The sequence below is a fragment of the Jaculus jaculus genome, chromosome 20 (assembly GCF_020740685.1).
Source record: "Jaculus jaculus isolate mJacJac1 chromosome 20, mJacJac1.mat.Y.cur, whole genome shotgun sequence".
NCBI lineage: Eukaryota > Metazoa > Chordata > Mammalia > Rodentia > Dipodidae > Jaculus > Jaculus jaculus.
The window spans coordinates 15,827,698-15,840,830 of NC_059121.1; the positions used below are offsets into that span (position 1 = coordinate 15,827,698).

General features: G+C 44.4%; 1 protein-coding gene across 4 annotated transcripts in view; it reads right to left on the reverse strand.

Moving 5' to 3' along the window:
- Kif2a (kinesin family member 2A) overlaps positions 1–13,133 on the reverse strand; it is a 78,588-nt gene that overhangs the window by 812 nt on the left and 64,643 nt on the right. For all 4 annotated transcript variants that reach the window (XM_045138916.1, XM_045138914.1, XM_045138915.1 and 1 more), the window contains 3 exons: positions 12,669–12,819; positions 6,800–6,901; positions 979–1,114 (listed from right to left, as the gene is read on the reverse strand). In XM_045138916.1, the coding sequence (XP_044994851.1) occupies positions 979–1,114; positions 6,800–6,901; positions 12,669–12,819 (389 nt within the window). The remainder of the gene's footprint in view (positions 1–978; positions 1,115–6,799; positions 6,902–12,668; positions 12,820–13,133) is intronic.

Genomic DNA, 13,133 nt, shown 5'->3' on the forward strand with positions numbered 1-13,133 from the left:
CACGTTAGCCAGATGCACAAGGGGGCACACGCGTCTGGAGTTCGTTTGCAGAGGCTGGAAGCCCTGGCGCGCCCATTCTCTCTCTCCCTCTATCTGTCTTTCTCCCTGTGTCTGTCGCTCTCAAATAAATAAATAAAAAAAATAAAAATAAGGTTACTCTAGTCCTAACTCTAAAAAGATCTTGTGCCTGTTACTACAATAAACTATGATGACTAAATACTACACTAGTTACACAATAATTTCTCCCAAAAATATACTAGACATATATGACATCAGACAGAGGAAATTGAGTGCTGTGCAGAAAGCGCATTAAGAGTACATGAGGGCCAGTCTCCTAAAGTGAGAAGAGCTAACAGCAAGCTGGCATGGTGGCTTTCAAAATGCAAGCAGTCTGCTGCTGCTAAAAAGCAGGCATTTCAATCCGGCTTCACGCTGACTTGCGTGTGCATACACACACACACACACACACACACACACACACACACACACAGCTAAGCACGTCAGATCAGTGCTCTACAGAGAGCCCGTGAGGCCAGAGCCACACACTTCTTCCGAATGAGTAACACAGGAAGGGCCCTTCCCAAAACGTACGAAACAAAGCATTTTCAGACAAGTGACCTATATGGCACAGAAAGAGGGCCCTCAATGGCTCTGACCTGGGCAAAATTCTGACAAGCAGTGGCTTACTGAATGAAGTTACTCAACTGACTAAAATGCCTTTTTCTGCTTTATCAGTAAGATCCCTTTGTTCTCAAGATACTAAGAAAACAGGTGACTACAGAGGAATGGAAGGAATGCTGTTCCTTCAAGGGTCCAACATCGGTTGGCTAGTTCTTAGGTGTCTAGAGAGAAGGTGCTGGAGAGAAGCGCTTTCACTGTTCCTCCACATGTCCTCTTGTCTGCGCAATCTTCACAGCAGCACCCACACCGCAGTGCTGTGCAGCTTCACAGCAAGCACTGAGATGAGAAGAGAGTTACCTCGTAGCTCAGTTAAAATGTCTATTTTTTGCTCCAGAATAGCTTCAAGTTGTGTAGCATAGGAGTCCACATCGTAGTCCACCTCCTCGGTCATCTCGAGCAGGGCCTTCTCGTCCTCTAGCCAGCGGATGGACTCCTAAACACACAAGCAACATCCAGTAAGTCTACTCACTTCCACTTAGCAACAACGCCAAGTACAATCTGACACGCGTGGCACTCTGTTCTTTAAAATGCCAACACATGGGCTGGAGAGATGGCTTAGCAGTTAAGTGCTTGCCGGTGAAGCCTAAGGACCCCAGTTCGAGGCTTGCTTCCCCAGGACCCACGTTATCCAGATGCACAAGGGGGGGCACGCATCTGGAGTTCTTTTGCAGTGGCTGGAGGCCCTTGAGCACACATTCTCTCTCTCTGCCTCTTTCTCTCTCTGTCACTCTCAAATAAATAAAAAAAAATTAAAAAAAAATAAAATGCCAACACACTTTTTTTTTTTTGTATTTTGAGGTAGGGTCTCGCTCTATCCCAGGCTGACCTGGAATTCTCCATGTAGTCTCAGGTGGCCTTGAACTCACGGTGATCCTCCTACCTCTGCCTCCCGGAGTGCTGGGATTAAAGGTGTGCAAGAGCACACCCCACCCAAGACATCTTTTAACAGTAAAAATTCTGTTAAACTCAAACATACACATATATAATAGGTAGGCTTCTAGTCTTCCTTGCCTGAGAAGTCTGGGGAGGGAAAACTCAAAACCTAAATGGGTGTCCTAAAGGGAGGGTACAGTCCACACAGTAGAGCTCAACTTTATGGAAGCTGTCACAGCCAAGAACTTTTAAGTCCTGTGGCTCCCAGTGAGGGCCTGCTACGATTTGTACACAGTGATTCCCTCTGAAATTCCTGCCAAGTCTTCACCACTGTGAGGCAGCAAAAGGGTGGACATTAAGATTATTAAGGGTATTATTAATATTAAGGTGAGGGCTTTGGGAGGCAATGAACTATTGCGGAGAAGACCTGTGGTTGCATACTGGTGGCTTTCTCACAAGAGGAAGAGGGCTGGAGCAATGGCTCAGTGGCTCAAGACTTGCAGTGCCTGCCAGCCCCGGTTCAGTTCCCCAGTACGCACGTAAAGCCAGATGCACAAAAAGGGATGTGTCTGCAATTCCTTTGTAGCAGCAAGAGGCCTTGGTGTGCCCATACTCTTCCTCTCTCAGACAGACACAGTTTTGATGAAGAGGGAGAGAAGCAGGGCTTGGTGGTACATGCCTGTGACTCCAGTATTTGGGAGCCGAGGCAGGAAGACTGCCTGAAAGCCTGGGCTACAGTGAGCACCACACTAGCCAGGGCTACCCAAGACCCTTTCCGCTCGCAACCCCCAACCAAAGAAAGGAAAGGGAGACCAGGACACACAAGCGGGCATCCTCCTGTCTTTCACCATGCCATGTGCACTAGGTGCTTCAGGACTCTGCCAGCAGGAATGCCATCACCAGATGTGGCCCTTCAACTCTCGACCAGAACCGCAGGCCACCAATCTCCTTTCCTTACAGCAGTCTGTGATGGTATTAGTGAGGGAAAATAGACTAACAAATACAGGGATTAGAGAATAATGCAGGCCCCAATCCTTGGGCCCATATGTAATCCTAAATACTAAACACTTATTCTTTGAGATTATTGATTATGCAGAACCAGTGGCCCAATGCAGGATGGGCCACTGAAGAAGCATCCTAATTTTCCTATTCTTCAAGGAGTCTTTCCTTTAAAAAAAATTTTATTTATTTGGGAGAGAGATGAAGAGGCAGACAGAAAGAGACAGTGGGCACACCAGGGCCTCTAGCCACTGCAAACGAACTCCAGATGCACGTGCCCCCTTGTGCATCTGGCTTAAGTGGGTCCTGGGCAATTGAACTGAGGTTCTTAAGCTTCGCAGGCAAACGCCTTAACCACTAAGCCATTTCCCCAGCCCGAATCTTTCCTTCTTGACTAATTTTATATATGTGGATCCAACATGTTTCAGATTCTAGCAATGCCATAAAACATGTATTATTAACAAGGCTGGATGGTTTTGAATTAAAGTGTCTTTTTTTCCCCCTGAGGTAGGGTCTCACCCTGGCCCAGGCTGACCTGGATTTCACTATGTAGTCTCAGGGTGGCCTCGAACTCATAGCAATCCTCCTCCCTCTGCCTCCCAAGTGCTGAGATTACAGGCATGTGCCACCACGCCCCCTCCCTTTTTGTGCACAAAAATAATTATTTTGGGGCTGGGGAGATTTCTCAGCCAGTAAAGTGCTTGCCTTGTAACTGATGGTCTTGGGGCTTGCTGACCAATTCCTGGCCAACAAGAGACCCTTTTTTTAAATTTTTTTTTTTTTTTATTTATTTGATACAGAGAAAAAGTGTGTGGGAGAGAGAGGGAGGGAGGGAGAGGGAGAGAGAGAGAATGGGCACTCCAGGGCTTTCAGCCACTGTAAACGAACTCCAGATGCCTGCACCTCCTTGTACATCTGGCTTATGTGGGTCCTAGAGAATCAAACCTGGATCCTTTGGCTTTGCAGGCAAATGCCTTCACCTCTAAGTCATCTCTCCAGCACAAGAGACCCTTTTCCAAAGAAGGTAGGTGGTGTTCCTAAGGAATGACACCCAGAGTTGTCCGGGGCACACACACATCTTCAAACATTAACTTTAATTCTAATTAAAGACAACTGGCTAATCTACTTATCTATTAAAAATATATTGAGGGCTGGAGAGATATGGCTTAGCAGTAAAGGTATTTGGCTACAAAGCCAAAGGACCCAGGTTTGAGTCCCCAAGACCCACATAAGCGAGATGCTCAAAGGGTGCACATGTCTGGAGTTTGTTTGCAGTGGCTGAAGGCCCTGCTGTGCCCATTCTCTCTCTCTCTCTCAAGTAAATAAATAAATTTTTTTTAAAAAAGGAACGGAGCCAGGCGTAGTGGCGCACACCTTTAATCCCAGCACTTGGGAGACAGAGGTAGGAGGATTGCCATGAGTTCGAGGCCACCCTGAGACTACATAGTGAAATCCAGGTCAGCCTGGACCAGAGTGAGACTCTACCTCAAACTCCCCCCCCCAAAAAAAAAATAAATAAAACTTTATCTCAAAAGGAAGAAAAGAAAGAAGGGAGGGAGGGAGGGAGGACAAAACTTTAAAAAAAGAAAAGGAGCCAGGCATGGTGGTGCAAGCTTTTAATCCCAGCATTTGGGAGGTCGAGGTAGGAGGATCACAGTGAGTTCGAGGCCACCCTGAGACTACTGAGTGAATTCCAGGTCAGCCTGTGCCACAGCAAGACACAAAAACAAACTAAGGGAAGGGCAAGAAAGAGGAAGGCTCGTAGTGAGAAATAGTGATTACATGACATACTTCCAAAAAGGGCATAACTTTTTTTTTAATGTTTTTTTGAGGTAGGGTCTCACTCTAGCCCAGGCTGACCTGGAATTCACTATGTCATCTCAGGGTGGCCTGGAACTCATGCAATCCTCCTACCTCTGCCTCCCAAGTGCTAGCATTAAAGGTGTGCTCCACCACGCCCAGCAAGGCATTTTTTTTTTAATTTTTATTTATTTATTTGACAGCAACAGACAGAGAAAGAGGCAGATGGAGAGACATAGAGAGAACGGGCACGCCAGGGCCACCAGCCACTGCAAACTCCAGACTTGTGTGCCCCCTTGTGCATCTGGCAAATGTGGGTCCTGGAGAAACGAGCCTTGAACCGGGGTCCTTAGGCTTCACAGGCAAGCCCTTAACTGTTAAGCCATCTCTCCAGCCCAAGGCACAACTTGTTAAAACCGCAAATGTCTATTTGCATTAATCTGTACTTGGACCTCCACAGACTCTCAGAAGGCCCTGACTAAGCCCTAACAGTCTTATTCCCCAGGCCTCAAGATGAACAAAGTGGTCTCCTTTGATTTTGAGCCCTTTACCCAGCTGCTGGAATGACCCGGAAGTGGGATCCTTTAATTCTGTTTACAGATTGAGACTTTTTTCAAGCACAGAGAAGGAAAACCCGCAGGGCAGCCTTCATGAATGTGCCCAGGGCAATGCGTGTCAGAAATGGAGCCAGGCAGCGGCATGTGCTTACTTACAGCCCCACTCCCTGGTTCATGAGCCTAGGAGTTCAAAGCCGACCTGGGAAAGGCAGTGTGACTGTGTTCTCCATCAAGAAAGCACTGAGGGGAGGGTTGTGCAGAGGTTCTTTCAACAGGCTGCATGTACAGTGAGATGAATCCCTAAGCAGTCACTGACTGCTACTGGCAGGGACACAACAGCCGCATCAGCCCCTGTGCGTCCTGACGAGCCCTTGCTTTTCTGCAAAGACCGACGCTTCTCCGGCAGCTGCAGCCCTGTTGCCAAACTGTCCTGTACTGGGGGACTCAAACTCTTCCTAAAAACAGGCACCTAACAGAAACAGCAAGACAGGTGATAAAATCTTCTTTTAAAAAAATATTTTATTCATTTATTTATTAGAGAGTAAGAGAGAGGGAAAGAAAGAATGGGCACGCCAGAGCCTCTAGCCACTACATATGAACTCCAGACACATGTGCCCCTTTGTGCATCTGGCTTACGTGGATCCTGGGGAATCAAGCCGGCCATAACCACTAAGCCATTTCCCCACTCCTGATAAAATCTTTACAGCATGGTGTAGAGAAAAGGTGAAAGGCCCAAGAATTCAGAAGCTCAGAAATACTATCACGCTCCAAGGGGAGCTTAAGCGGGCTCCCTGCATACCTCAAACTCCAGGCTTTACTCTCTGTTGGAAGCAAGTAAAGAATCCCTCTTCTCATTATATCAGAGCCCGCTCCTAATATAAAACTAGGTAAAAGGGCATGAGATAGCCCTCGAGGATGGGAAATGAGTAATGAAGTGAACCACTTATTTGGTTTCTGTAAATAGCCTGCACTATAAGCCTTACACTATAAGCCTTAATAGCCCACACTGTTAGCCTTAGTAGCTCGCACCATAAGCTATAACAGCCTGCCTCAGACCACCAAGGTCACAGGAGGCTGATACCATACTTTGCTACTCCCACCCAAGGACCTACGCAAATGCTGACCACCAAGGTCATAAACTAATTGGCTTAGAAACTATGGGGTGGCACAAACTGACTGGCTAACACCCTGCGGGGCAACCTAATATTAGAAAATGATTGGTCTAATGCACAGGCTTTGTTAGAAACCCTATAAAACCTGTCCCGTTCCTGCATTCGGGGCTCTGCAGTCCTCTACCCCTGTGCGGTGTACGACTGTGGGCCCCAGCGCGCTTGGAATAAAATCCTCTTGCAGTTTGCATCAAGACCGCTTCTCATGAGTGATTTGGGGTGTCGCCTTATCCGGGCAGAGTGTGGGGGCCCCCTGCGGGGTTTTTTTCCTACAAAGGCTGAGCCACTGAGCAAATCCAGGGCTCTGTGCAGGCTAGGAGAGCATTCTGGTCTAAGCCACATTCCCAGCCCTGTTCATTGCTGTTGTGGAAATTTTTAATTTTTTATTTGCACATGTGTGTGCTGGGCCAACTGCCACTACAAATGATAGCCAGAAGCTGCACCACTTTTTGGGTCTGGCTTTATGTGGGAAGCTGTGGGTTAGACACTGGGCTGGCAGGATTTCTAAACAAGCACCTTTAACCACTGAGCCACCTCAGCTACGTTCAATCTATTAAATTATGCATATAAATAAAATGGGGAGAAAACAGCTAGTATGTGCCCTATAAAAACACACAATTAACTAGTTTTGAAGAGAAATTTAAGAACGGCGTTACATTCAGAGACTAATGGAAGCTTTTGATGATGCAGAAAGCTGATGGGCAGCTCTTTGCGCGTTACCTGGAACACCGCCCTGTGGTCCTCCACAACCTGCTCCTCCATCTCCACCATTTGCGAGACAGCTTCGTGGAAAGTGAACAACTGTGGAGAAACCTCTTCTTCCTTAAAAAAAAAAAAAAGTAGTTTGGCAAAGTCACTTTTAAAAAGGTTAGGCCTTGAAGATGCTTCAGAGATAAATCTTAAAGCCACCATGCCTTTCTATGGGTCAAAATAACAGAACTAAGGCAGATAGACAAAACCTTGTCATGAGTGAGGAGTAACTTCCACTTAGTCCAGGCCTGATGGAAGAATTACCCTAAACGGTAATGTCTTTGGGAATAGTCCAACTTTTCAAATATAAATTTATTTCAGGTTATAAACATAATGGTATTTAGTTCTGGTTTCATTACCACTTTCATATATGCAAACTTTCTAAATTTAGTAATGGTTGTTGATAACTTTATAATGATATGAAAACAATATCCACTCAGAAGCATACTTTGATTTTTGTTTTATTTATTTCTGGGTTTTTTTTTGGGGACAGTCTTACTGCGCAACCATGGCTGGCCTGGTAATCACTATATACTTAGAGTAATCTCTGGCCTTGGCCTCCAGTGCTAAGATTACAAGCAAGGGCCACTACTAAGGGCTTCCAACTTCTCCACTATAAATTTATTTCAGGTCATAAATGTAGCAAACTATTTCCCCAATAGTGGTTTCTTATGATTTATATCATAAACAAAGTCTTTGGCTTAAAGGTGGCTCAACTTGTGGCCTCATGATTTTACAATGGCATGAAGTCAATATACGTTCAGAAACTGTATGTCAATGGTACACTTTTGTGGGAGGAGTGAGGGGACAGGCAGTCTTGCTATGTCACCCAGGCTGGCCTTAGAACTTGTGATTTGCCTGAAACCACCTCCCAAGTGCTGAGATTACACGTAGGTGGCACCATTCCTAGTCTAAGTTTCTTTTCTTAAACAAAAACAAAAAGGACATGAAGACACCATCTTTGAATGAATGATATAATCAATGTCTTTCAAGCCAGTGTCTGTCAAAAATTAGTGTTCTAGGCCAGATGCGGTGGTACATGCCTTTAATCCTAGCACTTGGGAGGCAGAGGTAGGAGGATTGACGTGAGTTCAAGGTCAGCTTGAGCTAGATCCTACCTTGAAAAAAAAAAATTAGTGTTCTAAAGGACTGGGCAAACCTTAATTTTCATTTACATGGTACCATTTATATATTTATTTACAGAAAAAGATTTAAAATTTTTATTTATTTATTTACTTGAGAGAGAGAAAGAGGCAGATAGAGAGAGAATGGGTGTGCCAGGGCCTCCAGCCACTGGAAACAAACTCCAGACACATGTGCCACCTTGTTTATCTGTCTTAAGTGGGCACTGGGGAATTGAACCTGGGTTCTGAGGCTTTGCAGGCAAACCTTAACAGCTAAGCCATCTCCCAGCCCCAAAAGATTGTTTTAACAGACAGGTTTTGGCTGGGAATGTGGCTCATTTGGAAGAGTACTTACTTAGCATGCACAAAACCCCTGGGCTTGATCCCCAGAGACATAAAATTGTGTGTTGGGGGGGGGGGTCAGTGCATCTATGCAGTCCTTACGGGTCTCAAGTTCTAGGTCACCCTTTGGTAAATGAGCTCGAGGCCAGCCTGGGCAACACAAGTTTCTATCTAAAGTTAAATAAATAAGTCAAGACATAATTTTGGCCTTAATGGTAGTTAATTAAGCTTTAAAAAACCTATGAATGAAAAACAAAGTGGCAGTGCCTATGTTACTTAGAATGGCCTTAAACTCCTGGACTTAACCAATTCTTCTGCCTCAACCTTCCAAACAGCTGAACCACAGCTCTGCATAGAAGTTTTGTTTTGTTCTGTTTTAAACCCAAACCTCCCTTCATCTCGCTGGCTGGCTGGCTGGCCTGGCCTCTCCCAGCCTCACCTTGCCCAGTGCTGGCATCACAGGTGTGTGCCACAGTGCCCGGCCAGCCTGGTAATATTTGTAGAAATCTAAACTAAGGAATTGCAAGTTTACTTTGCCAGCAAAGACATACACATACAACAGTCCGTGCAAATTCTGATTGTATGTCAAGCCAAAGCTTTTCTTTTGTTTTCAGAGAGAGAGAGAGAATATATGAACAGGCATGCCAGAACCTCCAGCCACTGCAATTGAACTCCAGATGTGTGTGTTCACCACACTGTACATCCAGCTTACATGGGACCTGGAGAGCCGAACATGGGTCCTTAGGCTTCATAGCCAAGTGCCTTAACTGCTAAGCCATCTGTCCAGTCCACTTTTTTTTCTTTTTAATATTGTTTTGTTTTTGTTCTTTTGAACCAAGGTCTCATTCTAGTCGAGGCTGAACTGGACCTGACTCCATAGCCCAGGGTGGCCTCCAACTTATGGCAAACCTCCTACCTCAGGCTCTGGAGTGCTGGGACTAAAGGTGTGTGCCACTGGGCTGGAGAGCTGGCTTAGTGGTTAAGTGCTTGCCTGTGAAGCCAAATGAGCCCCCACCACACCACCAGGACCCACGTAAGCCAGATGCACAAGGTGGCACACGCATCTGGAGTTGTCTGCAGTGGCTGGAGGCCCTGGTGTGCCCATTCTCTCTCTGTCTGTTGCTCCCAAATAAATAAAAATAAAATAAAAATAAAGGTGTGCCGCGGAGCCCAGCCATGGCTTTCTTCAGGTGGCTTACTTTCTAACCCAGCGTGTGGCTTCAGTGACAAGCACAAACATGTAGCCACCCAAGTCAACACTACTTTCTGAGATGTGTCCAGGACGAGCATTTTAAAATGAAATACCAGATTCTGAAGATGCACACCATAAGTGGACCACTGATCACCCTTTAAGTTAACATCGCTCAATCAGTGATGAACCTTTTACCTTTCTATGGGAAAATAGGCATCTGGTTTTTAGCAGGACACACTAGAATTTTCTTGTATTTTCTCTAATGAATACAATATCCAACATATCTTTACTTTTCCCTTTTTTCTGGCTCTATCTCCCTTAAGCCCAGGATATCTTTCATTTGCTTCCAGGCACTGCAAATTCCTGTACTCTGTGTAGTCTACTCTAAACACTTGAAAACTGTGTATGTGTGCATAGATGTACATGTTTGTGTGTGAGGATGCACAGGGGTAAATGTCACACACCTCTGTTTATAAAGATTTCTTGTACTGGTGGAACTCTAATACACCAAATTATCCACTGATCTGTATTACTTTTTGTAAGAATTATTTTTATTTATTTGAAAGAGAGAGACAGAAATAAGCAGGTGGAGAGAGAGAAAATGGGTGCTCTAGGGCCTTCAGCCACTACAGACAAACTCCAGATACATATGGCTGCTTGTGCATCTGGCTTATATGGGTCTTGGGGGAATCGAACTTGGGTTCTTTGGCTTTGCAGGCAAGCGCCTTAACTGCTAAGCCATCCTCCAGCCCGATCTGTATTACTTTTAACTCTAGGGTTTATCTTAGATTCAATTCCATTTTTTATATTTTACTTTTATTTATTTGACAGAGAAAGAAGGGGAGGTAGGAAGGGAGGGAGGGAGGGGAGGTTGGAAGGGAGGGAGGGAGGGGAGGAAGGAGAGAGACAGAGAGAGAATGGGCACACCAGGGCCTCCAGCCACTGCAAACGAAGTCCAGATGCATGTGCCACCTTGTACATCTGGCTAACATGGGTCCTGGGGAATCAAACCTGGGTTCTTTGACTGCAGGCAAATGCCTTAACCAGTAAGGCATCCCTCCAGCCCTCTATTCCATTTAAATAGACCTTGTTAACAATAAATACTGTGAGCAAAGAATGCACACGTGACAAGCATCAAGGTAAGTTCCCTGTGGTGGCAAAGTTCAAAGAAATACTCTGAAACACGTGAGAAGGCTGTAAAAGCTCATGTCACATTTAACCCCCGGCTCACCACAGGCCTCATAAGGCACAAGAATAAAATATGAAGACACACTGCAGGGAGGGCCGCCTCCTGTCCATCTTTGAGAGGGGCCACATGTACATAGGGGTGGACGAGACTGCTCCGAGGATTCTAGGAACAGCTACTGTGGCTTTCAAAACTTTGGGAGAAAGACAGACTGAAGTCAGGACCTCATTTTTAGCTTTTCGTCTTCCCTGTTTGAAAGTGTCTACCTCTTACTTTACCCAGGACTCCCATTAGAACTCCTGATGTCTGGGGGGACAGAGAGGGGATGGGATGCTGCCCTGTGCTCCAGATGATACAGCATGATTCCAGGTGTGGCGACCACAAATGTCAGCACACCTTTTGCCCTGAGTAGGCCCAAACCACCACTGGTTAAAAACAGATGTGTTCAGCCTGCTTTCCTTAGAGTGATATGGGACATGGCAACAAACAACAACAAAAATAGTGTTTTTACCTGGTACTCTGAAATATTTTAGATTTACCATCTGCTAGAAAGCATGACAACATAACCTTTCTTAGGTTGCCTTAAAAATTATTAAGTGCTAGAGAGATGGCTTAATGGTTAAGGCGCAAAGCCAAAGGACTCAGGTTTAATTTCCTAGGACTCAAATAAGCCAGATGCACAAAATAGCCACGACACGCACCTGGAGTTCATTGGCAGTGGCTGAAGGCCCTGGCATGCCCATTCTCTTCTCTCTCTCTCAAATCACTAAAAGTACTAAAAAATTTAAATTGTTTAACTGACATGAAACCTGCCTCTGACATAAAGCTCTAGGGTTCAGCACTTATATTTGTATAATCCTGGTCAAGCGGCTCAACCTCTTACACTGTCAATTATAAAGGAAGGGCAATTTCACACTACTACACTGAGTTGGGAGATTAAAATGAAGTCTTAACTAAGCAAAATGCTTACCAAATAGGTCATATAGTAACGAGCTACTAAATGCTACCTTTTAAATGATTAGAGAATGCCACAATATGGCTTTAGCCAGCAGATGATGCAAAGCCAACCAAATATACGTTTAAAAAATAAAATTAAATACCTGTATAAAAATCTTCTGAATATTATTATAGACAACTAGATGAAGGTGTATATTATTTGAACTTTCTTATTTCTTTTATTTTTTCTTCTATTTTGAGGCAGAGTCTTACTCTAGTCAAGGACAGTCTCAAACTCATAGTGATCCTCCTACCTTAGCCTCCTGAGTCCTGGGATCATAGATATGTGCCACCACACTTGGCTCAAATACTTTATTTCTTTATAGTTCATCCTTATAGATTATACATTTTTAAGTAAATGATTGTAATTTTAAACTAATTTTAAACACAGAAAAGCAGTCAAATTTAATAGATGATGGCATTTTGCTTTAAAACATTTTTTTGAGTGGCATTGCAGACTACTGTTTGATTTTTAATACAGTTCTATATCTAGTACCTATGCCAGCTCCTTCTCTCAGTTTTTTGAGGTTGGGTCTCACTCTAGCCCAGGCTGATCTAAAATTCACTATGTAGTCTCAGGTTGGCCTCAAACTCACAGTGACCTTCCTACCTCTGCCTCCCAAGTGCTGGGATTAAAGGTGTGTGTCTGGCCTAATTCACATGCATATGCACAGTTTCTTGCAGCTTTATTATGGGATGTATGTGTAATTTTGAATTCTTTCCTGTATTAGTTACCACTCTATGTTAGTATACAATCCGAAACAAGCAAAGGAGAAATTATGTGACCCAGAAGGTTGGTAAGACCTAGATGTGCTGGGATTCCTGAGCCACATGTTCCGTCACTGCTGTGTGCTGGGAAGGCAGCCAGGCCGACAACACAGGGCTGGCCCAGAGGGTGGACTTTGCTGAAATCGCTTCACATGGCAGCTCTCAATTCAGTTCTGCTACTGATCAAACAAACTAAGGTTAGGTCATTCATGACTACATTATGTCACTCACATTTTGTTCACAAAGAAGTTTTAGATCATCTCTCTGAGGGGAACTCCCCACACCCCACTGTGTCTCTAAGTCATCAATCTGGCTTGGTGGATGGTGCATAATTGGACGGACATCACCAGCAGCAGATGGGTCTATAGTCAATTCTTTCACCCTATAAATACATAAAAGGCATCTAAAATTAAGACTTGTGCGGAGAAACAAGAAAATACCAACTAGTCAATACAAAAGCAATTAAATGAACATAGTAAGACTGATGATGTCACCTTTATAGACTGAATTTATCTAAAATCTGTGGTAGCATGAAGGCGCAGATGCTTGTTTAATGCTAGCTTACTTAAACAATTTACAATTACATCAAGTATAATTATTGTGCACAGTAAGCTGAAATTTAACTTCTGTCATATTTAAAATATTTACCCATTATAGTTAAATTTACATATTTAGGAACCTTGAGTCAAGAGAATT